At 24.7% G+C, this 27,784-nt stretch overlaps 1 protein-coding gene across 3 annotated transcripts in view; it reads right to left on the reverse strand.

The window, feature by feature from the left end:
* igl (igloo) overlaps window positions 1-27,784 on the reverse strand; it is a 209,315-nt gene that overhangs the window by 7,942 nt on the left and 173,589 nt on the right. For all 3 annotated transcript variants that reach the window (XM_065513757.1, XM_065513755.1, XM_065513756.1), the window contains exon 2: window positions 25,435-25,632. In XM_065513757.1, the coding sequence (XP_065369829.1) occupies window positions 25,435-25,576 (142 nt within the window). In that variant the 5' untranslated portion in view covers window positions 25,577-25,632. The remainder of the gene's footprint in view (window positions 1-25,434; window positions 25,633-27,784) is intronic.

The following is a 27,784-nucleotide window of genomic DNA, read 5'->3' on the forward strand; positions in this document are numbered from 1 at the left end:
CTTTTATAAATGTGTTTGTGATAAGTGTGTGGGTTTGTGTTTAAAAGTTAAGTGATTCTTTATTTTCTTGTTCTTTTTTTGTAGCTTTAAAGTTAAAATGAAAGAAATTTCCCAGGTTAAATTTGTATAAAAAATAGTTTTTTTTTTATAGACAATTTAAAGAGTGTATAAAAACATGGGTGTTTACCAGTATGTTTGTTTATATGCTTTTTTTTAGTATGTAGCTGTAGTTGTTGGGTGCTAAAGAGCAGGTGTGTATGTGCTAAATATTGATTTTACTCAATGTCAGGGTGTTGTTGCTGTTTTGTTGTTTCTTAGTTTTTATTAATTGTTATTGATGAGAGGTAACTGAGAAGGGTTCATATTAGAAAATTTAACATTTACTGTGTAAGTTAGATACATAAATAAGTAAGTGTGTGAGTTTTGTAGATCCAAACTATTAAATGACAGTAAATGAAAGGGAACAAATTTTAATTAAGTAAAATAAATTTCGTGGAATTTTTAAGACAAGTAATTAAAACTATTTAAAACATAAGTTTGTTAACAAAAAACAAATTTATTTGAAATGTTGCTTAAATTTGTAATAAATTAAACATTTAATTTAAAAACGATATATATTCTATAGAAATTTGGAGTTATCGGAAAAATGTCTATAAAAATATATAGTTGTCGGAAAAATGTTCTAGAGAAGTTTATAAATATCGATAAATTTATCATAGAAATTAAAAGTTATCGATAAATTATATGATTTTTTAAAAAAAAAATAAATTTTCGATAAATTTTCTATTGAAAATTAATAGTTATCGATAAATTTTCTATATAAACTAAAAGTTATCCAAAAATTTCCTAAAGAAATTTTTAGCAATAGATCACAATTTATTAAGTTTTTGTAATAAATATTTACTTAAACTAAGTTTAACTGCAGTTTAAGATTTAATTTTTCTTATTTATTTAAAACAACATTGATTTTTATACTTTTTGTTATTTAAACTTTAAATACTTAAGTTTAGTTAATCTTAGTTTAGGCAAGTTTAAACCAAATTAAGCTATCTAAATTATGATAAATTTATTAAGAGTCATGAAATCATACTTTTTACAACAATATTTCATTATTTATTTACTTATTGTATTCAATTTTTACTTAAACCAAGTTTAACTCCAGTTTAAAATTTGAATTTTCTTATTTTTTTTAAACATGATTGATTTATAAATTTTTTGTTTTGTGAAACTTAAAATACGAATGGTTAGCTAATCTTAGTTTAACTATGCACTTTTTGATAAATCTATAAATTTTCTATATAAATTAAAAGTTATTGAAAAATTTCCTAAAGAAATTTATAGTTATCGATAAATTTTCTATAGATATTTCTTATTATCGATAAATAAATATAATAATAAATTTAAATTTTTCTTTATAAATTTAAAGTTATCGATAGATTACATGAATTTTTAATTAAAATTATCGATAAATTTTCTATTTAAAATTAAAGTTATCGATAAATTTTCTATTTAAAATTAAAGTTATCGATAAATTTTCTATTGAAAATTAAAGTTATCGATAACTGTAAATTTATTTTAATTAAAATTAAAGTTATCGATAACTGTAAATTTATTTTAATTAAAATTAAAGTTATCGACAAATTTTCTATTGAAAATTAAAATTATCGATAAATTTTCTATTGAAAATTAAAGTTATCGATAAATTTTCTATTGAAAATTAAAGTTATCGATACATTTTCTATATAAATTTACAGTTATCGATAACTGTAAATTTATTTACAGTTATAGATAACTGTAAATTTATTTTAATTAAAATTAAAGTTATCGACAAATTTTCTATTGAAAATTAAAATTATCGATAAATTTTCTATTTAAAATTAAAGTTATCGATACATTTTCTATATAAATTTACAGTTATCGAAAAATTTCATAAAGAAATTTATAGTTATCGGTAAATGTTTAACAAAAACTAAAGTTATTGTTAATTTTTCTATACTTATCAATAAATTTACTTTAGATACTTAAAGTTATCAATAAATTGTATTAATTTTTTAAAAAAATTAAGTTATCTTTAAATTTTCTACAGACCTTAAGAGTTTTCGATAAATTTTCTCTAGAAATTTTAAGTAATCGGTACATTTTGTACTGAAATTCATGGTTACCGATTAATTTTTAATTAAAATTATTGGTTATCGTGTTTGAAGCGAGGTTTGTCCGAAAAACGGCCAGACATGAAACCGTAATATTCCATTATGACAACGCTATGCCACATGTTGCAATAACAGTTAAGAAGTATTTAGAAAGAAGTGGTTGTAAAGTTCACCCGCCTTACAGTCCAGACTTTGCCCGTCCGACTACTATTTTTTTCGATCGATGCAGAACGCTCTCTATGGGATACACTTCACTTTGAAACAGAGTATCCGATATTGGATTGATTTGTTCTTGGCCATAAAATCATATTTATACAAATAATCGTAGATTTTCAAAACAACAATTGAACGCTAATGGGTTAAAATAATTTAACTTTTAATTAGTTTTTAAACTTTTTCTTTTTTTTCTTTATCTCTTACCTATAATCTTGTATGAATTACAATTCAATTATGAATTGTAATTCTATGGGATACACTTCACGCTCTCTATGGGATACACTTCACTTTGAAACAGAGTATCCGATATTGGATTGATTTGTTCTTGGCCATAAAATCATATTTATACAAATAATCGTAGATTTTCAAAACAACAATTGAACGCTAATGGGTTAAAATAATTTAACTTTTAATTAGTTTTTAAACTTTTTCTTTTTTTTCTTTATCTCTTACCTATAATCTTGTATGAATTACAATTCAATTATTTTTAAAACAAATAAAAACTGTAGTATGTATTTGTTTTCATACAAATACTTTAGCTCAAACATTTAATTAACCAATTGTTATTTAATTAAAAACTTTATTATAATAAATTGCTTTTATATTAAAGTGTAATTAAAAATAGCTGCAAAACAAGGTCATATAAGTAATTAGCATAAAATTATACTACAAATAAAAGGCAATAAAAAAAATTTTATAAAAAAAATATTTATATGACAATTAAATGCATTAAATACATTAAATACTTAAACGTTATGTTAATAAAAATTATTGAAAAATTAATTTTGAAATTAATTTTCTTAATTTTTAATTTAAGTTAAACTTTTTAAGAAAAATAATCATTTAAAGAAACTTTTCATTTGACCAAAAATAAAGCAAATTAAAATGAAAATGTGTGTATTTTTAATCAGCCCAATTATGAATAAAAATTCCGCGTTAGTTTTTTCCCTTTTCTCATTTTTCCTATTCAAATTCAATGGGAAAAAACTCCCGGGGAATAAACTCCCTCGGAATTTTTTATTCATAATTGGGCTGAATATCTATTAAAAACGTTTTATTTTATTTTTAATAATGCGTTCAATTATTTGAATTTATTTCTCTGCATAACGTATACTTGATTTTCCATTTAAATATTAATCATACGTTTGCTGTAGTTGCCTTGTTTTCATTTTCATAATTTTTGAGCATCATTTAAATTGAATTTAAAATCTCTCTCTCTTTACATTGATATTTAATCCCAGCTCTTTTTTTGTTGTTGCCGCTATTAATAACACACATATCCATAAACTTGTTTGTTTGTTTTGTTTCTGCAATAAACAACAACAACAGCATCACATGTTTATAAAAACGTGTTTGCTTTGTTGTCTTTAACAACACAAACAAGCATTCTCTGTTGTTTTTACTCTTCTTTTAGTACAAACAAAGTTTGACTAGTGACATTGTTGATGTTATTATTATTATTATTTTCTGTTGTTGTTTGTTTCGTAAAACATTTTTGACACATGTCATAATAGCAAACCAACCATATTGTTTGCATGTACGAGTTATTTTTATTTAGCACCCATTGTTTTTGTTTAAAAAAACCCTGATCATGTTACATGTTGGAAAACAAATTGGTTTATACACACCAAAAATAAAGAAAAAAAGACATGACATTTTTACAATATTTGTCAATAATAAAAGCTACAGCAAAACAAAAATAACATACAAACATAATATGACAAAAATAGTTGGCTTTTTATTATAAATTTTGTAAAGTAACTATAAATAATCAAATGTATTGCCTCCAGGTAGGCTTTGTATTTTTTGATTAAATGAATGCTTAAAATGACATGACAAGACAATAAGGATATTATTTAATATGTGATTGATAGAAAACATATTTGATATTTGTATAGAATAAGTTATTTAAAATTATCAAAGGTTTTTAAAACAAATTTTGTATGGAAAGGTTTTACAAATTTAATATGTTTTTTTTTAATTTGTTTTATTTAATTAAACAAATTTTGATTTCAAGACAGTTGCATTTTAAACTATCATTCTGTTAACTAAGTTGCTTTAATACTCTTAACAATTTTCCTAAAAATATTGTGCCAAATGTTAAAACTATTGATTCACAAATTATTTCTTATTTCCTTTTAATACATAAACGAAAAAAAGTTTTTAACAAAATCTCAAAAAAATTTTACATTTTTCTATAATTTCTATGAAGGTGTTTTATACATTACGCCATTCTATAAACTTTGCATCATTAAACGTCCATTTGTTAGCAACTATAACTAACAATATAAACTAATGCTAATAGTTATGAAAAAAAAAACTGAAAAAAGTTTGTTAATTATATGTTGCAAATAGTTTTTTAAACAGGAAGCGGAAATAAAATATGAAAATTATGACAAAAATGTTAAAAAAGTTAAAAAAGCGTAATAGAAACATTATATAAATAAATAAGGTAACATTTAAGACAAGAAATAAGCAAAATGCTAAAAGAAAATATTTAAATTAGGATAAAAGTTTTGTTAAAAAATAAAATTTACATAAACAATTTTTTTTAAATTAAAAGGTAATGAATGGAAATTTATTTTTTTCAGACAACAAAATTAAATTATGCATTTTTATGTTTTTAATTTTCTTATTTATGTAAAACTTAACAGTTTTAGATATTTTTTGTAAGTTAAACTTAAAATATTTAAGTTTAGCTAAACTTAGTTTAGGCAAGTTTAACCCAAATTAAGCTACTTAAATAATGTAAAATGTATAAGTTTCATGAAATCATAATTTGTATAGCCATAATGCGTTATTTTGCTTACTTTTTGAAACAAATTTTTACTTAAACCAGGATTAACTAAAGTTTAAGCTTTGAATTTTCTTATTTATTTAAAATAATATAGCTTCATATCATTTGTGTTAGTTAAACTCAAAATAATGTAGTTTAGTTAATCTTGGTTTAGGCAAGTTTAACCCATATTATTGAATTTAAATAATAAAGAATTTAATAAGATTCCTGAAATCATATTTTTTTAAAGCAATAGTTCACAATTTATTTACTTTTTGTAATACATTTTTACTTAAACCAAGTTTAACTCCAGTTTAAGATTTGGATTTTATTATTTATTTAAAACATAACAGTTTTAGATATTTTTTGTAAGTTAAACTTAAAATATTTATGTTTAGCTAAACTTAGTTTAGGCAAGTTTAACCCAAATTAAGCTACTTAAATAAAGTAAAATTTATAACTTTCATTAAATCATAATTTTTATAGCCATAAGCATTATTTTGCTTACTTTTTGAAACAAATTTTTACTTAAACCAGGATTAACTAAAGTTTAAGCTTTGAATTTTCTTATTTATTTAAAATAATATAGCTTCATATCATTTACATTATTTATAGTTCGTTAAACTCGAAATTATGTAGTTTAGTTAATCTTAGTTTAAAAAAGATTTAGTTTAGCTATGTAAATAATAACTTTAATAAGAGTCATGAAATCATATTTCTTACGGGAATAGTTCATAATTTGTTTATTTTTGGAGACATAGTTTTACTTAAACCAAGTTTAACTCCAGTTTAAGATATGAATTTTCTTATTTGTTTAAAACGAAATTGATTTATATATTTTTTGTAAGTTAAACTTGAAATAATAAAGTTTAGCTAATTTTAGTTTAGACAAGTTTAAACTTAATTAAGCTGTCTAAACAATGACAAATTTATTAAGAGTCATGAAATCCTATTTTTTAGATTAATATTCCATTATTTATTTAATTTTTGTATTAAATTTTTACTTAAACCAAGTTTAACTTAAGTTAAAGAATTGAATTTTCTGATTTATTATATAAATTAAAATAATTTTAGATATTTTTGTAAGTTAAACTTAAAATAATGTAGTTTAACTAATCTCAGTTTTGGCAAGTTTAATCCAGAGTAATTTACCTAAATAATGACAAATTTAATAAGAGTCATGAAATCATATATTTTTAGGGCAAGAGTCTATTATTTATTTACTTTTTGAGGCACAGTTTTACGTAAACCAAGTTTAACTAAGGTTAAGGAACTAAATTTTCTGATTTATTTAAAATAAAATAATTTTATATATTTTTTTGTAAGTTAAACTTTAAATAATAAAGTTTAACTAATCTTAGTTTTGGCAAGTTTAACCCAAATTAATTTACCTAAATAATGAGAGTCATGAAATCATATATTTTAGTTCAATATATCATAATTTATTAACTTTTTGTAAAATATTTTTACTTAAACCAAGTTTAACTCCAGATTAAGTTTAGAATTTTCTTATTTATTTTAAACAAAATAAGTTTATATATTTTTTATAAGTTAAACTTAAAATAATGCAGTTTAACTAATCTTAGTTTTGTCAAGTTTAACCCAAATTAAGCTATTTAAATAATGGAAAATTTAATTAGAGTCATGAAATTTGATGTTTTTAGGAAAATAATTTATTTACTTTTTTATGTAGTTTTACTTAAACCAAGTTTAATTTCAGTTTAAGTTTAAAATTTTCTTATTTATTTAAAACCAAATAAGTTTATATATTTTTTATAAGTTAAACTTAAAATAATAAAGTTTAGCTAATCTTAGTTTAAACAAGTTTAACCTAAATTAAGCTATTTAAATAATGCAAAATTTAATTAGAGTCATGAAAACATATTTTTTTAGTAGTGTAACTTGATAAAATGTATAAATTTCTATCTTTAATCACATTATTCCACAATTTAAACAAACATTTATAAAAAATTTAGTTTAACTCTATTTTAAACTTTTACTTTTGTTTAAACTTTCACAGTTCCTCAAAGCATAATTAGTCCTTCTTAAAACTTTTAAAATGTGGCAAACTTTTTTATATATTTATATCTATATGTGGAACTTACTTAATACTTTAATTATACCATGGACTAAAACTTTAAGTCCAAAAGATTAAAACAGCCAGTGTTAACTATTTTAATTAGCTCTATAAAGTGTTCAAGTTGGTAAGAGAAATTTAGTTTAAATCTAAAATAAACATAAAAGAGTTTTAAAACAAAAATAGCCACAACAAAGTTGTCTAAATACCACAATAGGGTTTAGCAACACTCATTTGTGTAGAGTGTGGGGGGAGAGCAAAAAGAGAGGGAAAGTTGTTGATAATTTAGCTGTTAACAAAATTTGTTCATGTTTTTCGTGCGTATTTGGGTGAGAGTGAGTGTGTGTTAGAGTAAGCTGGTCTATTGGGGATGTGTAGTGGCATTAAGTTTTGCATTGTGCATTGTGTTCGATAATATGGAGGCTTAAATAATGCTTAGTGGGTTTAGATGATGGCAAATCAATGGCATTAACAAAACAACCTGAGCTATTTAAGCCGCAACCCATTAAAAGAGGCTGCTGACGGGTGCTCCTCTTTTTACAAAGGTTTTGTTTTGCAATCTTTTAAATACCACATGATAGCTTGCCTGTTTATGCATGCATTTTTAAGCTTTTTGTAATGAGAGAATGTTATAAATGAGATTAGTTTGGAAAAGATTACATATTTGCCTAATTTTAGGCAAAGCTTTAATAATAAAATGTAAAATATCTAACTAATCTGGGGATTAAAATGAAATGTTTGTTTAAAAAAACACTAGAATGTTAATATGGTTTAAAATTGGAAAAATTTTGATTTACATTTAAAAATTTGTTTTGTTTTCTTCAATTTAAATCATTTTTATTATTACAGCTGCAATCTTTGCCTAAAAAATTCCTTGTTATGTAAATTTCCATAAATTTCATTGCATATTAAAAGAGTTTCTTGCTATTTCTTTTCACCCCTCTCTTCTAACAACAATTTACTGTGCAAAATTTCTCTAGTTATTAAAAACTTTTCAGCTTGTTATGGCAAAATTTGCTCTCTCACATACTTTTCTGTTTGTTTTCCCCTTTAAACTACCATCTTTTTTTTGAAGCCCAAATGTAGGCAATGGTTTTTGCGTTGCTTGGCATAACAATGTAAGTTATAATAACGGTGCTGTGCTTAGCTGGCGGTTTTTGAAATAAAGAAAATATGAAATTTGAAAAGTAGAAGGGCACAAAAGTTTTCTACTTAAGTTTTAACTTGTAGGAAAAAAAGAAGTAGTAGCAGAGAAATGTAATTTATAAAGAAAATAGAAAAACCCACAATTTAAAATTGTTTATTAATATTTACATTTTCTAAAAACACCTAAATTTAAAACTGCTAAATATTTGTTTAAATAAATAATTACCCACAAAACACTGTGTAAATGGCCTGTAGTTTGTAGTTGAAATAATTATTTTAAATATTTACAAAATGTCTTAAGGCCTCACATTTTGCCAAAGCTTTTTCCAACAATAATTTATGTAAATACAACACTTTCATGTTTCCGGTAAACCAAATATTTATATGGTTAGTAAGTAAAACAGAGGAGGTGTAGTAAGGGAGGTTAATGCAAAAAAATGTGTATAAGAAAAACTATGCCTAAAAATTTGTTACAAGGATCCTCAACAAAAACATTGTATATATATGCATAAAGGAAAGATATTATTTCTCTTTATTGTTATATACTACAATACCTACTACTTAGTATACACATTATTTTCACAAGTATATGCATATTATATACTTAGTAGCTATTGTTTAGGTTTGATATATGAATTATCATATACATAAACACATGTATTTAGATTATTATGACGAGTGGGTTTTCCTTTTCCACATGAAACACAATTTATATCAATCAAACACGCAATACATATGTGGTGCATATGAAGTGTTTAGGACATTTTAAGGGTAGGAGTACATATTTCAACAAAAAATGTTGCTCATGAATGTAAATGAAACTTCCATCCATCACTAGCTACAGAAATTAACTGGAACTGTCTAAAAAAAATTAATCGATTGTTTTGCTAAAAGATCCACGATTATTTTGCTAAAATTAAAAATTTATTACGATTCATGAAAATATTTTTTTCTAAAAATTTTTTTTCTTAAACCTGGATTAACTAAAGTTTAAGTTCACAATTTTCTTATTTATTTAAAATAAAACAGTTTCATATATTTGCTGTTAGTTAAACTCAAAATAATGTAGTTTAGCTAAACTTAGTTCTGGCAAGTTTAACTTAAATTAAGCTTTTAAACTAAAGGCAAATTTAATAAATGTCACAAAATGAGATTTTTTTATAGCAATATTTTACAATTTATTAAGTTTTCTTAAAAAAAATTTACTTAAACCAAGTTTAACTACAGTTTAAGTTTTGAATTTTGTTATTTATTTAAAACAAACTTGATTTATATATTTTTTATAAGTTAAACTTAAAATACTAAAGTTTAGTTAATCTTAGTTTAGGTAAGTTTAAACCAAATTAAGCTATATATTAAGAAATTTATTAAGAGTCATGAAATTTCATGAAAAGAATATTTCATTATTCATTTACTTTTTGTATTACATTTTTACTTAAACCAAGTTTAATTAATGTTAAAGAATTGAATTTTCTGATTTATTATACCCTTGCCATGGCTGGATCGTTATAGATAGCGAAGTCTATATATCCATGTGCGTATGTCCGCCTGTCTGTTGAAATCAACTTTCCGAAGCCCCCAAATAACTTACATACATGATTCATACAACAATATATCGGGAATTCTTCCAGATCGGTTGCTATTTAAAATCGACAAAATCGGCCCTAAATGGCTGAGATATTAGGAAAAAACTGGGAAAACCTCGATTTTTGGCCTATTTTTGATCTATATCTGGATAACTAAGTCATTAATATAGACAATATGGATATCTAATGATAGATATTTCAAAGTCCATTGCAAATATGTATATAAGGCCTATATAATAAGTTGGACCTACAATGGCTCAACAACGGGAAAAATATTTTTTAACCAGAATTTTTTTTTCATCAAAAATTTTTTTTTGTCATCAATTCTTTTTGAAAAACATTTTTTTTTAAAATTAAAAAAATTTAAAAAACAAAAATTGCAAAAACTTTTTTTAAAAAATTAAAAAAAAAATTTGAAAAAAAATGTTTAAAAACAATTTCAAAAAAAAAATTTAAAAAATATTTTTTTAAAATAATGCAGATCTACAATTGTTGTCCTAACAGATCCACGATTGTTCTGCTAAAATATTCTACTAAAAGATCTACGATTGTTTTGCTTAAAGATCCACGAATGCTGTACTAAAAGAGCCACGATTATTTTGCTAAAAAATTCTACTAAAAGATCCACGATTGTTTTGCTAAAAGATCGACGAATGGACTCTTCAAAGATCTACGATTGATCGAATAAAAGATCCGCTAATGGTATACTTAAAGATCCGCTAATGGTCTACTTAAAGATCCAAGAATGGTCTACTAAAAGATCCACGATTATTTCGCTAAAAAATTCTACTAAAAGATCCACGATTATTTTGCTAAAAAATTCTACTAAAAGATCCACGATTGTTTTGCTAAAAAATTCTACTAAAAGATCCACGATTGTTTTGCTAAAAGATCGACGAATGGTCTCTTCAAAGACCTACGATTGATCGACTAAAAGAACCGCTAATGATCTACTTAAAGATCTACTAAAAGATCCACGATTGGTCTCCTCAGATATCTACGATTAAACTACTAACAGATCCGCTACTGGTCTACTAAATGATCTGCTAATGGTCTACTTAAAGATCTACTAAAAGATTCACGATTGTTTTGCTAAAATATTCAAAATTGTTTTGCTAAAAGATCCACGAATGGTCTACTAAAATATTCACGATTGTTTTGCTAAAACATTCAAAATTGTTTTGCTAAAAGATCCACGAATGGTCTACTAAAAGATTCACGATTGTTTTGCTAAAATATTCAAAATTGTTTTGTTAAAAGATCCACGAATGGTCTACTAAATGATTCACGATTGTTTTGCTAAAATATTCAAAATTGTTTTGCTAAAAGATCCAGGAATGGTCTACTAAAAGATCCACGATTGGGCTACTAAAAGATCTACTAAAAGATCCACGATTGGTCTACTAAAATATCCACGATTGGGCTACTAAAAGATCCACGATTGTTTTGCTTGGAAGATCCACGATTGACATTAAAATTGGTTATTTAAAAGATCCACGATTGGCATTAAAGTTGGTTACTTGGAAGATCCACGTTTCTTCAACAAAAGGATCCACGATTGGCAATAAAATTGGTTGCCTAGAAGATCCACGATGGTTCAAACAAAGAATCCCCGATTGGCATTAAAATTGGATACTTGGAAGATCCACGATTTTTCAACCAAAGGATCCACGATTGGCAATAAAATTGGTTGCATGGAAGATCCACGATTGTTCAACCAAAGGAACCACGATCGGCAATAAAATTGGTCGCCTGGAAGATCCATGATCGGCATTAAAATTGGTTACTAGGAAGATCCACGATTTGTCAACAAAAGGATCCACGATTGGCAATAAAATTGGTTGCATGGAAGTCCACGATTGTTCAACCAAAGGATCCACGATCGGCATTAAAATTGGTTACTAGGAAGATCCACGATTTTTCAGCTAAAGAATCTACGATTAAGGATCCACGATTGGTCGATAAAAATATCCATGATTGACATTAAATTTTATGAAAGATCTGTTATTGTTGTTAAATTCCAAAAAATTTCCCATAGCCTTCCACTAAAACCCTATACAACTTCCCACTCCTTTCTATATTTGCATATTTATAGCACATTTTCATAGATTTAAATCCTTTTTGTTTATTATATCAGTGGTTTTAAATGTTGCCTTGTCCTGCTCTATCCACAAAAATCCATATACATATTAATACTTATATATATGCATATAAAAGCTTATATATTTAATCTTCTTAACGTTAGAAACCACACTACAAATTTCAAATGTTTGTTTGCATTTAATAAATTGAATACATCTAATATTTACAATATTTGTTTTAATATTTTTGTGGTTATTTCAAATGGTCAAAATGTGTGCTGTGCAGAAAATAGTAAATGAGTGAAAATCAATAAAATTTAAAATGGAGTGCTGAGATTAAATTTTTGCCAAAATAAGAGAAATGTTGGAAAATTTATAATTGGATTGTTTGTTATTATAAAAGTTGTATATGTGGGGCTTTAATCATTTACTGTGATGGATTTAATAAGTTGAAATGTTAATTGGTTTGTTAAATAATAGAAAATGAGTTACAGAGGATTTTTTTTTAACGAACATATTCCTAAGAACTTAAAGAATTTATGTAAAATCCTGGTAATTATGACTTACTAAGACGATGTTATGTTTGCGACCGTATTATGTCTGCAATGTTAATAAGATTCACTTAGTATGTTCATTATAGTCCTAAGCCCTTTGGCATTGAAAATCAGCAAAATCGGTTTAGTACAAACAAATTTATAAACTAAAATATGAGACAAACTTTTGAAATTCTAATTCATTGTGTGTGTAAAACACGCTCACGTTATAAATACAAAAGCGATTCCAATGAGTTTCAGTACAAGTATTTATTATTGTCCTAAGTAGTTTGGTATTGAAAATCAGCATTATCGGTTGAGTAAGAAAAAAGTTGTAAGACAAAATATGAGACAACCTCGAAACAAATTGATATTAAGAACAAAAATATAAAAATATAAGTTTGTTGTTGGAATGTATGAACGAGTTAATAAGTATGGTGTTGTAGGTTTGATTGTTGTTGTATTTTTTACACTGTTTGGGAAAATGCAGCAATAACATTAACTTAATGTAGCACCCAACTTGTTTTAATTACATTATTTAAAACATTTCACAATTAAACAATTTTCTCCAACACCCTTAAGTCTGTTTTGTGTTAAATTAATTTTAGCTTTGAACCCTTCTCTTAATTCATTTTGGCATTACAAATAACCCAAAATACAAAATATATGGCTGACATTAAACAAAAAACTATTTAATACAATACAACAAAAACGACCACCAACCCCACCCCTAAAAAAAGGAAACCCAGCTGTTTGTTTTAAAGTAAAATTTAAATGTTTGTCCCCTCTGTTTCCTTTTTGCTGTAATAACTAAAAGTATTTTTTTTTTACCTCCCAACCATGTGGCAAAATATAGAGTGGCCTGTGAACAGCCAGCACTCAAAGGTCTTATATATTTAGTAGCTACAATTTCAAGTGCTCTATTTTTAGTTGAAAACTGCTAGTATGAACTCACAAAAAAATATTCAATTACAATTTCTAAAGTTTTTTTTTTATGTTTATTATTTTTTTGTTTTACTTTATGGAGTGTTTAATGGTTTTTGAAGTTGTATACCATCGCTAACTACCGCCAGCCAACCAACCAGTGATCACTTTTTATATTTGTATGTAGAAACAGCAGTATGTGAATGTTAAAAGAAGACAACACAATAATGTTGTAAACTATAGTTGTAAATATTTTAACAAGTTTTAAACATGTAGCCCGAAAGTTTGCTCGAAAAAATGGCAAAAAAAGAAGGAAAACATTACATGACATTAACTTTTGACAAGCAAATGACCTCAATTTTTGTGTTGTTGTGTTTTTGCTGTTGTTTTATTTTTGTTTCTGACAACCAATTTAGGGCCTAAGTGTTGTGCTACTTGTAAAAAATACAAATTAACACTTCTAAAAAGCATACAATTCACCTTAAGTTTTCTAAAACGGAAAACTAAAAAAAAAGATATTTAAGAATTTTCATAAGTCTAAAAATATGCTATAGAATTTGCATAAATAGTTAAAAAAAATAACTCTAAATTCCTTTAAAATTTATGATTTCATTCTTAAATAGTATAATTTGGGTTTAACTCAGCTTAACTAAGATTATCTAAACTACAATATTTTAAGTTTAACTTACAAAAAGTATGTAAAATTATTTTATTTTAAATAAAGAAAAATTCTAATCTTAAACTGGAGTTAAATTTGGTTTAAGTAAAAATGTGTTTAAAAACTAAACAAAATACACATTATGGTTTATTAAATTATGATTTCATAACTCTTATAAAATGTTACATTATTAAAGTAACTTAATTTGGGTTAAACTTCCCTAAACTAAGATTAGTTAAACTACATTATTTTAAGTTTAAGCTATAAAAAATATGTTAAAATGTTTGGTTTCAAATAATTAAGCAAATTTAAATCTTAAACTGGAGTTAAACTTGGTTTAAGTAAAAATGTAATACAAAAAGTAAGCAAAATAACGCATTATGGCTATAACAATTATAATTTCATGACTCTTACATCATTTTACATTATTTAAGTAGCTTAATTTGGTTTAAACTTGCCTAAACTAAGTTTAGTTAAACTACATTATTTTAAGTTTAACCTACAAAAAATATGTTAAAATATTTGGTTTTAAATAAATAAGAAAATAGAAATCTTAAACTGAAGTTAAACTTGGTTTAAGTAAAAATGTAATACAAAAAGTAAGCAAAATAACGCATTATGGCTATAACAATTATGATTTCATGACTCTTATATCATTTTACTTTATTTAAGTAGCTTAATTTGGTTTAAACTTGCCTAAACTAAGTTTTGTTAAACTTCATTATTTTAAGTTTAAGCTACAAAAAATATGTCAAACTATTAGATTTTAAATAAATAAGAAAATTTAAATCTTAGACTGGAGTTAAACTTGGTTTAAGTAAAAATGTGTTTCAAAATGTAAATAAATTGTGAACTACTGTTTAAAAAAATATGATTTAAAGAATGTTTTTAAATGTTTCATTATTTAAACTACGATTTGCCTAAACTACGATTTTTAAACTTCATTATTTTAAGTTTAAGTTACAAAAAATATCTTAAATTATTTGGTTTTAAATAAATAAGAAAATTCAAATCCTAAACTGGAGTTAAACATGGTTTAAGTAAAAATGTGTTTCAAAATGTAAATAAATAACGCATAATGGCTATAAAAATTATGATTTTATAACTCCTATATAATGTTACATTATTTAAGTACTTTAAGTTGGTTTAAACTTAGATTAGATAAACTACATTATTTTAAGTTTAAGCTACAAAAACTATGTTAATCTATTTGGTTTTAAATAAATAAGAAAATTCAAATCTTAAACTGGAGTTAAACTTGGTTTAAGTATAAATGTGTTTCAAAATGTAAATAAATTGCGAACTATTGTTTAAATAAATATGATTTCATGACTCTTATAAAATTTTAAATTATCGAAGTAGCTTAATTTGGTTTAAACTTGCCTAAACTAAGTTTAGTTAAACTACATTATTTTAAGTTTAACTTACAAAAAATATGTTAAACTATTTAATTTTATATAAATAACAAAATTCAAAACTTAAACTAGAGTTAAATAAAAATGTGTTACAAAAAGAAACATAAATTCCGCTTTATGCTTTTAAAAAATGTGATTTCATAACTCATATTAAATTGGCATTTCTTTATATAACATAATTTGGATTAAACTTTACTAAACCAAGATTAGCTAAACTTTAGTAATTCAAGTTCAACTTTTATGTATTTTAAAAAAATAAGAAAATTTAAATCTTAAACTGCAGTTAAACTTGGTTTAAGAAAAAATGTGATTAAAAAAAATAAAGAAATCACGCCTTGAACAAATTTTACTAAAAGTATTTCCCTTTTAAATTGCAATATTCTTAAGATGTTATATTAAAATATATTGCATTTCTGTATAAAAATAGAATTACAAATTCTTTTTGTAGGTCATATAACTACTCATAAAAATTCCCATTATATATTCCTTCAGAGAAAACTATTTTACTACATGTATACAAAACAAAAACTTTTTTAAAAAAAACTTTTAGCTTGTGATGATATTTATTATGGATGTTTGAGAATTTTTTTTTATAAAATAAACCCAAAGAAATTGTGTTTGGAACGAAAGGAAAACAGAAATCAAAACTATATTTGTGGTTGAAACTAACAGTATTTGTGGCAAATAGAGTTCAAATGAAATTTTAATAAGTTTTACAATAGTTTCTTTCATTACTATATTGTACATACTAGATAGCTAAAGTTTAGAGGAAGATTTTATAATAAATATAATAAAATTGGAAACTTTTGTCAAGATTAAGTTGATAATAAAGATTCTAAAGATAAAACTTTAAATTGTGGCATAGAAATTAGAGATGTTGAAATTTTGAATTTCTTAATTTTCCAAAAAACCATTTATACTAACTACTTAAAAATGTTTTCACACACTTACACTTACACTAACTTTGAACTTCTGAAATATTGTATGCCTGTCATTGTTTCTAGTTAAAACTTTTGTAACAATCTTGCAACAACAAAGACAGCTTGTCTTTTGCCACAAATTTCCCAAGATTATATTGCTATTACCATATTTCTGAAGCTAAAGAAGCGATAGGAAAAAAAAACGGAAAAGACAAATAATATTAGCAGTACGTGTGTTCTTTTCATTGGCGAACAAACCTCTTAAGCAATTAAAAGAGATGTAAGAGTTTGTGTGAAAATGACAGAGCCTGAGTGTATGTGTTGAAAAAAAACAACAGTTACCTTCATATTTACTCACACTAAAACACAAATGAAGATATAGGATTCATTAAGAAATATACGAGAATTTGTTATTGTCTTTATCATACAAATTTCAAAGCATACTTTAAGGATATGAGAATGTGTGTATGCACACATATTTCATTCAACTAGACATTTATTCATATTACGTGGTGTGAATTGAAACATGTACTTACTATAGAGTGCTGGCTGATTTCTCTGTAATATCTGTATATGACTGTGTGCATTTGAGAATGTTTTTGTGTTTCTGTGTGAATAAGCAAATGTGTGTCAAAGAAACCACAAAATATCTTGTTATTTTTTTCTGTATTCGTTTTTTTAATATATTATTTGGCTGACAGGAAATGGTATTTTATCAAGAGGTGTTTAAAAATGAGCACAAATAATTTCAAGATACAAAAAATATCATTTCATGATACTCAATAAATTAGCTATTTTTTAAATGGTATAATATGGGTTAAACTTCTCTAAACCAATATTAGCTAAACTCTAGTATTTCAAGTTTAAGCTCCAAAAAATATATAAAACTATTTAGTTTTAAATAGATAAGAAAATTCACTATACTAAACTGGACTTAAACTTGGTTTAAGTGAAAATCGTATACAAAAGAGAAACAAATTACAATTTATGGCTCTAAAAAATATGCTATCAAGACTGTTTTTAAATTTGTCATTAGTTAAATAGCTTAATTTGGGTTAAACTTGGCTAAACTAGGATTAACTAAACTTAATTATTTTAAGTTTAACTTACCAAAAGTATATCAACCTATTTTATTTTGACTAAATAAGAAAATTCAAATCTTAAACTTAAGTTAAACTTGGTTTAAGAAAAAATGTGTTTCAAAAAGTAAATAAATTATAAAGAATTGCTATAAAATATGTGATGTCATGGCGTGTTTAAATATTTATATTATTTAAATAACTTAATTTGGGTTAAACCTATCTAAACTAGGTTTAGCTAAACTACATTAATTGAAGTTTAACTTACAAAAAGTAAATTAACCTATTTTATTTTGACTAAATAAGAAAATTAAAATCTTAAACTTTAGTTAAACTTGGTTTAAGAAAAAATGTGTTTCAAAAAGTAAATAAATCATAAAGAATTGCTATAAAAAATGTGATATCGTGGCTTGTTTTAAATTTGTCATTATTTAAATAGCTTAATTTGGGTTAAACTTGACTAAACTCAGATTAGTTAAACTACATTATTTTAAGTTTAACTTACAAAATTATACCAACCTTTTTTATTTTGAATAAATACGAATTTTCAATTCTTAAACTTTAGTTAAACTTGGTTTAAGAAAAAATGTGTTTCAAAAACTAAATAAATTATGAAGAATTGCTATAAAAATGTGATGTAATCGATTGTTTTAGATTTGACATTATTTAAATAGCTTAATTTGGGTTAAACTTGGCTAAACTAAGATTAGCTAAACTGAATTATTTTAAGTTTAACATACATAAAGTATATCAACATATTTTATTTTGACTAAATAAGAAAATTAAAATCTTAAACTTTAGTTAAACTTGGTTTAAGAAAAAATCTGTTTCGAAAAATAAAGAATTGCTATAAAAAAATATGATGTCATGGCTTATTTTAAATTTGTCATTATTTAAATAGCTTAATTTGGGTTTAACTTGACTAAACTCAGATTAGTTAAACTACATTATTTTAAGTTTAACTTACAGAAAGTATATCAATCAATTTTATTTTGACAAAATAAGAAAATTCAAAACTTAATCCAGAATTATTGGTTTAAGGAAGAATGGGTTTCAAAAAACAATTAAATTAGAAAAATTGCTCTAGAAAATATGATTTCATTACTGTTATTAGGTTAGCTCTCTTTTTTCCACACCCTTTATTCATTTCTGATTAAAATACACCAAAAGACTTTTTTAAAAATATTTTCGCAGAAAAAATATGCTAAAAAAGAAGATGAAAACCAATGTAAAACATGTCATATTGTTAAATGATACTTGAACCGAAATGACAAATTAAAAAGGAAATGAAATTATGTTGGCGAAAAATGAAAAAAAGAAAAAAAAATCCATAACGACAACGATTCAGTCAAGTGTATTAAAAGAGATAATACCAGCACAAGTATTTGCAATAAGTAAAGAAAAAAATTAACAACAAAAAAATTCAAAAGAATTTTAATCAAATTGACAGCTGTAAAAGGTGGATAAAAAAAGACAAACAAATAATTGTAATATTTATAAATTCATTTAACATTACTTTTCAAGGACTGTCATTAATGTAATAATGGTATTTAAAAAGAGGGAAAAATAAACTGATTAAAGGTGTTAAAGGGAAGTTATATTTAAGGTGATTAAAATTCCTAGAAAACAAAGAAAATGTATATCATTTGAGTTGAAAGTTGTAATTTGTAAATATTTAAAATGAAGTATAACAAGACGTATGAGTATTATTAATAACGAACGATAAAGGTATAAATTTTTATTATTTTTTTATATAAAAATAAAAGAATTTAAAAAAAATCTGAAGTTTAACTTGGTTTAAATAAATATGTGTTTCAAAAAGTCAAAAAATTATGAACTATTAATTTAAAAAATATGATTTCATGACTCTTATTAAATTTCTCATTATTTAATTACCTTAATTTGGGTTAAACTTCTCTAAAGTAAGATTAGCTAAACATTAATATTTTAAGTTTAACTAACAAAAACTATATAAATCTATTTTATTTTGAAAAAATAAGAAAATTCAAATCTGAAACTGGAGTTAAACTAGGTTTAAGTAAAAATGTGTTTCAAAAAGTAAGTAAAATAAGGCATTATGGCTATGAAAACTACTATTTCATGACTCTTATAAAATTTTACATTATTTAAGCAGCTTAATTTGGGTTAAACTTGCTTAAACTAAGATTAGTTAAACTACATTATTTTAAGTTTAAGCTACAAAAAATATGTCAAACTATTTCATATTAATTTAATAAGAAAATTCAAATCTTAAACTTGAATTAAACTGGGATTAAGAAAAAAGGTGTTTCAAAAGGGATACAAATTAGCTTAATGATTCTTAAAAATATCATTTCATGGCTCGTAATAAAATTACTATTAATTAAAGTAACATTTGCTAAACATTAATATTTTAATGGTCTGATTCAGAAACACAAAAATAAAAAATAAAATTTTTGTACGAAAAACACAAAAATTATTTAAAACTGAGTGATTTTCATACAAAATTTTGAAAATGGGTTTTCTTTCGTGTTTCTGATTTAGACTCTAAGTTTAACTTACAAACAATTTATAAATCATTTTTATTTTAAGTAAAAATTAAAACATGACTAAACTAAGATTAGCTAAACCTAAATATCTAAAGCTATTTGGTTTTTAATTAATAAGAAAATTCATATCTTTAACTCAAGTTAAACTTGGTTTAAGTAAAAATTTAATTCAAAAGGGATATAAATTATAAACTTTTGTTTTAAAAAAATATGATTTCATGAATCCTAATAAATAATTAATTTTTTAAATAAGTTATTTGGGGTTAAACTTGCCTAAACTAAGATTAGCTAAACTTTAGTATTTTAAGTTTAACTTACAAAAAATATCTAAAACTATTTTATTTTAAGTAAAAAAGAAAATTAAAATTTTAAACTGCAGTTAAACTTGGTTTAAGTAAAAATTTAATTCAAAAGGGAAATCAATTATGATTTATTGTTCAAAAAAATATGATTTCATGAATTCTAATAAATTTGTAATTTTTTTTTAAATAAGTTAGTTGGGGTTAAACTTGCCTAAACTAAGATTAGCTAAACTTTAGTATTTTAAGTTTAACTTACAAAAAATATCTAAAACTATTTTATTTTAAGTAAATAAAAAAATTAAAATCTTAAACTACAGTTAATCGTGGTTTAAGTTGAAATATGTTTCAAAAAGTAAAGAAAATATAAAGTTTTGCTCTAAAAACAATATGATTTATGATTGTTAGTAAATTTGCCATTCATTAAATAGCTTAATTTGTATTAAACTTGTCTAAACCAAGTTTAACTAAACTTAAGTTTTCCAAGTTTAACTCACGAAAACTAAATTAAGCTATTATGTCTTAAATAAGCTAAAATTGTGCAACAAAAATATTTGATATTTTCCAAAATTTACCATGATTTTAATTAAGTCGCTTTTTTAAACAATTCTGTTTTAAACATGTAATTTGTTGCTATACGTTGGAAGTAATGTTCAACTGTAACCACCCATTTTTTTTGTGTGTTGTATGCAGTTGTGTACAATATAAATTAGTTTTGAAATTACAACGCCAAGATTTCCATGTAAAACACTCATAAATCTTGTTTAATAAAACAGGTTGCTAGTTTGTGATTTTAAATATTATCATTGGGCTATGACCACGTATCATGCACACGTAGGTATAAACATTAAGTACCGCCATATGACCCATAACAATCTGATACTTTTCAACTAAATCAGCAAAATATATGAGAATTTTTTTTTTGCAACAAATTGTGTAGGACTCACCTATACTGATACTTTTGTATGTGTATGCAACAGCTGTTGCACGCCACTTGGCATTTAATTGTTAAAAAAAAGCAGGCAACAAAAACTAGTTTTAAATAGTTGGCCCACTTAGAGTTCAGTGAGTCGCTTGGTTGGTTCGTTTCTAGCAAAATATGTTGAGTTTTTGTTGTGCTTTCTCACTCGAAAATAGTCACTTGCTATTAAGTGCAAAGAGTAGTTTTCACGGGGCTATTGGTGGGTAGCTGGTGTGTTGGGTAGCTGCTACATCTTTAACAAGGAAAACATTTATAACAGTCATGTTTAATTTTACCCTCATTTACCAAGAACAATCTGTATTGGAACCAACAACTGACAACACAACTCAAACAGTGTTCTTTTCTAAATACAAACGATTTTTTTTCAAGTTTCTCTTTTTGCTGCTTTTCTTTTTTAACAAACGTTAGAGAGTGTAGAAAAAAAAACTGTACACTTGTAGTTAAAAATAAAAAAAGGACAGAAAAAAAGAATCCCATCATAAAACTTGTGACAAGCCCTGAAATGAGTAATGAAAAATATAAAACATGGGCGATAACAAGCGGGTCGGTTTTTTTTTCTTAAGCCAAGACAATTTAAAAAAAAGGAGATAGAGAGCTGGTTGTAAATATAAATGTTGAAGGTTAGTAAGAAAAGGCATAAAGAACATTTTAAAGAAATTATGAAAGTAAATTATGTGACAGTTAGAAATTAGAAAGATAAACTATCACAGTGGTTAGTTATCACACTTTCTATTAATCTTTCCAAGTTTAATCATGGTAAAAGAAGATTAAAAGTAGAGGATAGATTCTGTCAAAGAAATGTGTTTATTTTAGTCCTTGAGGGAAATTGAAAAATTATGAAACTTTAAAGTAAAATTAAAAAAATATAAATATTAAGGAATTTAACAATATTTGTAATTTTTTAGTGCTCAAACAAACAAATTTAATTCGAAACTATTGCTTTCATGAATCTTATTAAATTTGCAATTATTCAAATAGCTTTATTTGGGTTAAACCTGTCTAAACTAGGTTTAGCTAAACTACATTATTTTAAGTTTAACTTACAAAAAGTATATCAACATATTTTATTTTGAATAAATAAGAAAATTCAAATCATAAACTTTAGTTAAACTTGGTTTAAGAAAAAATATTCAAAAACAAAAGAAATCATAAAGTATTGCTATACAAAATGTGATGTCATGGCTTGTATTAAATTATCCATTATATTAATAGCTTAATTTGGTTAAATAGCTTAATTTGGGTTAAACTTGTCTTAACTAAGATTAGCTAAACTTAATTATTTTAAGTTTAACTTACAAAAAGTATATCAACATATTTTATTTTGAATAAATAAGAAAATTCAAATCATAAACTTTAGTTAAACTAGGTTTAAGCTAAAATATTTATAAAAAAGTAAATAAATTATGAAGTATTGCTTAAAAAAATATGATTTCATGAATCTTATTAAATTTGTAATTATTCAAACAGCTTAATTTGTGCTAAACTTGGCTAAACTAAGATTAGCTAAACTTAATTATTTTAAGTTTAACTTATAAAAAGTGTATCAACATAGTTTATTTTGAATAAATAACAAAATTCAAATCTTAAACTTTAGTTAAACTTGGTTTAAGAAAAATTGTGTTTCAAAAAGTAAATAAATTACGAAGTATTGCTCTAAAATAATATGATTTCCTGAATCTTATTAAATTTACCATTATTCAAATAGCTTTATTTGGGTTAAACTTGTCTAAACTAGGTTTAGCTAAACTTCATTATTTTAAGTTTAACTTAAAAGAAGTATATCAACCTATTTTATTTTACATAAATAAGAAAATTCAAACCTTAAACTTTAGTTAAACTTGGTTTAGGAAAAAATATGATTCAAAAACTAAATAAATCATAAAGTATTGCTATAAAAAATGTGAGGTCATGGCTTGTATTAAATTTGCCATTATTCAAATAGCTTAATTTGGGTTAAACTTGTCTAAACTAGGTTTAGCTAAACTTCATTATTTTAAGTTTAACTTAAAAGAAGTATCTCATCCTATTTTATTTTGAATAAATAAGAAAATTCAAATTTAAACTTTAGTTAAACTTGGTTTAGGAAAAAATATGATTCAAAAACTAAATAAATCATAAAGTATTGCTATAAAAAATGTGAGGTCATGGCTTGTATTAAATTATCCATTATTTAAATAGCTTCATTTGGGTTAAACTTGTCTAAACTAGGTTTAGCTAAACTTCATTATTTTAAGTTTAACTTAAAAGAAGTATATCAATTTATTTTATTTTACATAAATAAGAAAATTCAAACCTTAAACTTTAGTTAAACTTGGTTTAAGAAAAAATGTGTTTCAAAAAGTAAATAAATTATGAAGTATTGCTCTAAAAAAATATGATTAAATAGCTTAATTTGTGTTAAACTTGGCTAAACTAGGTTTAGCTAAACTTAATTATTTTAAGTTTAACTTTCAAAAAGTATATCATCCTATTTTATTTTGAATAAATAAGAAAATTCAAATCTTAAACTTTGGTTAAACTTGGTTTAAGAATAAATATGATTCAAAAACTAAATAAATCATAAAGTATTGCTATAAAAAATGTGATATCATGGTTTGTATTAAATTATCTATTATTTAAATAGCTTCATTTGGTTAAACTAGGTTTAGCTAAACTTCATTATTTGAAACTTAACTTACAAAAGATGTGTCAACATAGTTCACTTTGAATAAATAACAAAATTCAAATCTTAAACTTTAGTTAAACTTGGTTTAAGAAAAAATGTGTTTCAAAAAGTAAATAAATTATGAAGTAATGCTCTAAAAAAATATTATTTCATGAATCTTATTAAATTTGTAATTATTCAAATAGCTTAATTTGGGTTAAACTTGTCTAAACTAGGTTTAGATAAACTTCATTATTTTAAGTTTAACTTAAAAGAAGTATCTCATCCTATTTTATTTTGAATAAATAACAAAATTAAAATCTTAAACTTTAGTTAAGCTTGGTTTAAGAAAAAATAGCTTATACAAATAGCTTTAAAAAAACTGTTAAATAAGTTTCGGATTTTTGAATATAAATTAATTTTGTTTAAAAGTTTAAAATTTTATGATCTCTAATTGTTTGCGAAAAGTTTAGCAAAGTTTGCTGACATATTAAAAAAATATATATTAAAGAATTCAATCTATTTTAATATTTTTTGGTAGCTCTTGCTAAAACTTTAAAAACTGTAAAATAATTTACGGATTTTTAAATAAAATTTTATTTTTTTTAATTTTGAAAATTTGATGATCCCTTTTTGTACACAAAAGGTTTACTTAAGTTTGTTGCCACATTAAAAAAATATATATTAGGGAATTTTATCACTTTTTAATTGATTTAGCAGCTCTTGTTAATAGCTATTAAAAACTATAAAATAAGTAACGGATTTTAAATAAAATTTTATTTTTTTTAATTTTTAAATTTTGATGATCGCTTTTTGTAGTCGAAAAATTTACCAAATTTTTTTCTTATATAAAAAATTTTTTTAATTCATTCCCAAATCTAATTCAATTTTCCAAAAGTGTATTTAATGTAAATCAACATGCTGGTTATTTATTAAAAAATTATGTTTATTTTCCAGTCTTTTAAAGCTGAACTAAAATCCAATATTGTTTAAAATAAAATCTTTGGTTACATAACTTGACAAAAAATGAGAAAACTCGCTGGTTTTCTGCACTCATAACCTGCAGTTGAAGTCACCACTTTTGCATAGTGGGCCTTTGTCAACATCATTTGTTGTCAGTGCGTCTACACACTTCTATAAAAAAGGAACTTCATTTCAATGCGTTCCAATGAACACGGTCAGACAGTTATAGTTACTGATACTAAAATATGTCATTGTGTGTTATGTTAGCTCTTTTCCTCTCCTTTCCCCTCCCTCAACATAACTTAACATTTCAAACCAATTGAGGCTGCTGCCTATTTTTTTGAATTCTATTTTGTATTCTTTAGCGAGATGTGTCACTAACAAACGTTTTATAGAAGCAAATTTAACAAATGAAAAATATTTTAGTTGGAAAAAATAGAAAAGAAAAACACAATACCTTTGTCATTGGGGTCAAATTCAGCCTCCAATTCAGCTTTGGTTGGCTCATGTTCTGTAGTGGCACTAGCGGCTGCATTAGCAGCAGCTGCGGCAACAGAGCCAGCCGAAGAGGTGGTAGTTACAGTTTCTGTTTTCTTCATGGTGTTTCGAACTTTGTGTCCTCTAAATGCGGCTTGGATTTTAACAGCGGCTTTTGCTGGAGAAGAAACAAAAAAAAGAGAGAAATTAAAATTAGAATTATAATAAGGTTTTAAAGAAAACTTTAGATAAATTTTCCTAATTGAATCAAAATTTTTTTAAATATAAAAATTTCCATTTTAATTTTTCGAATATTTTCATCTTAATTTTGTTATTGGCTGTTTAAAACAATCTGTTCTTTAAACATAAAGCTGCTTTATAAATTTGTTTAGTGTCTTTTCTTTATTATAACCTATGTATATTTATAACTTTTCTGCTCAATGAACCGTAATAGACCGTAATAGGCAGGAGGAAAAATGTATTAGCTTTTGCCACAAGCAGCAGGTCGGGTAAAATATTACGCTTTATTTACTCCACAGAAAAGGTTAATAATTTATTATGAAAATTCTTTAGCATAAATAACGAAAACAACATTAGCAGGACCACAAAATACCAAAACCTAACCAGCAGTTCTGGGGACCTATTTCGAACTAGTTAACTACCAAACTGGTTACTTGGGAATTCAAATAACGGTTACATAGTGCCAATTATCTTACTAGCTACATAACTAGGCGGGAGCTAATTGTCAAAAAGACAGCTCCTTAGTACTCAACTCAATCAGATACCAGCTACAAACTGCCTGTCCACTAATGTGTTACTAGTAGTTGAGCCATTAAGACAGTACAATAAGCGGTTTCTTGTACAAATCCATTCTACGACAACTTTCTAAAGTGCACTACAAAATAAGTTTGAACTGACTACACTCTAGATTACTTAGAGACACTAAAGTGACAATTGACTCTACACTAGATTACCTGGGATGTATAAAGTAACCAATTGACTTCTATTTGCATTAAAAACCACATATAAGTATCAAATATTACATACTAGTCTTTGGCGAACGACATATGAAAAATAGTATAAAGCAACCACTCGCTAGATTACTTAGAGACACTAAAGTAACACTTGACTTTAAAAGAGAGTCTCGGGAATATATAAAGCAACCAAATGACTTCTCTTTACATTACAAACAACAAATCAGTGGAAAATTTTGAAAAATAGTGTAAATTGAAAAATAGTATAAAGCCACCACACGCTAGATTACTTAGAGACACTAAAGTGACACTTGACCTTACAAAAGATTCCCGGGGATATATAAAGTAACTAAATGACTTATCTTTGAATTAAAAACAACAAATAAGTATCAAATGTTACATACTTGTCTTTGGCGAAAGTCAATTGAAAATTAATGTAAAGCAACCACTCGCTAGATTACTTAGAGACACTAAAGTGACAATTGACTCTACACTAGATTACCTGGGATGTATAAAGTAACCAATTGACTTCTCTTTACAACAAATAAGTGTTAAATGTAACATACTTGACTTTGCATAAAGTCAATTCAAAGTTAATATAAAGCCACCACACTTTAGATTACTTAGAGACACAAAATTGACAATTGACTTTATAAAATATTCCCGGGGATATAAAAAGTAACCAAATGACTTCTATTTGTATTACAAACAACAAATCAGTGTCAAATTTCACATACTTGACTTTGGATAACGACAATTGAAAAATAGTGTAAAGCAACCACTCGCTAGATTACTTAGAGACACTAAAGTGACACATGACTTTTAAAAAAGATTCCCGGGGATATATAAAGTAATCAAATGACTTATCTTTGCATAACAAACATACGTGACTTTGATGAAAGTAAATTGAAATATTGTGTAAAGCAACCACTCGTTAGATTACTTAGAGACACTAAAGTGACAATTGACTCTACACTAGATTACCTGGGATGTATAAAGTAACCAATTGACTTCTCTTTGCATAACAAGCAACGTACGTGACTTCGGCGAAAGTAAATTGAAAGATAGAGTAAAGCAACCACTCGTTAGATTACTTAGAGACACTAAAGTGACAATTGACGTTATAAAAGATTCCCGGGATATATAAAGTAACTAAATGACTTCTCTTTGAATTAAAAACAACAAATAAGTATCAAATGTTACATACTTGTCTTTGGCGAAAGTCAATTGAAAAGTGGTGTAAAGCAACCACTCGCTAGATTACTTAGAGACACTAAAGTGACAATTGACTTTACACTAGGTTCCCTGGGATATATAAAGTAATTAATTGACTTTTCTTTGTATTACAAACAACAA

The sequence above is a fragment of the Calliphora vicina genome, chromosome 5 (genome assembly GCF_958450345.1).
Source record: "Calliphora vicina chromosome 5, idCalVici1.1, whole genome shotgun sequence".
NCBI lineage: Eukaryota > Metazoa > Arthropoda > Insecta > Diptera > Calliphoridae > Calliphora > Calliphora vicina.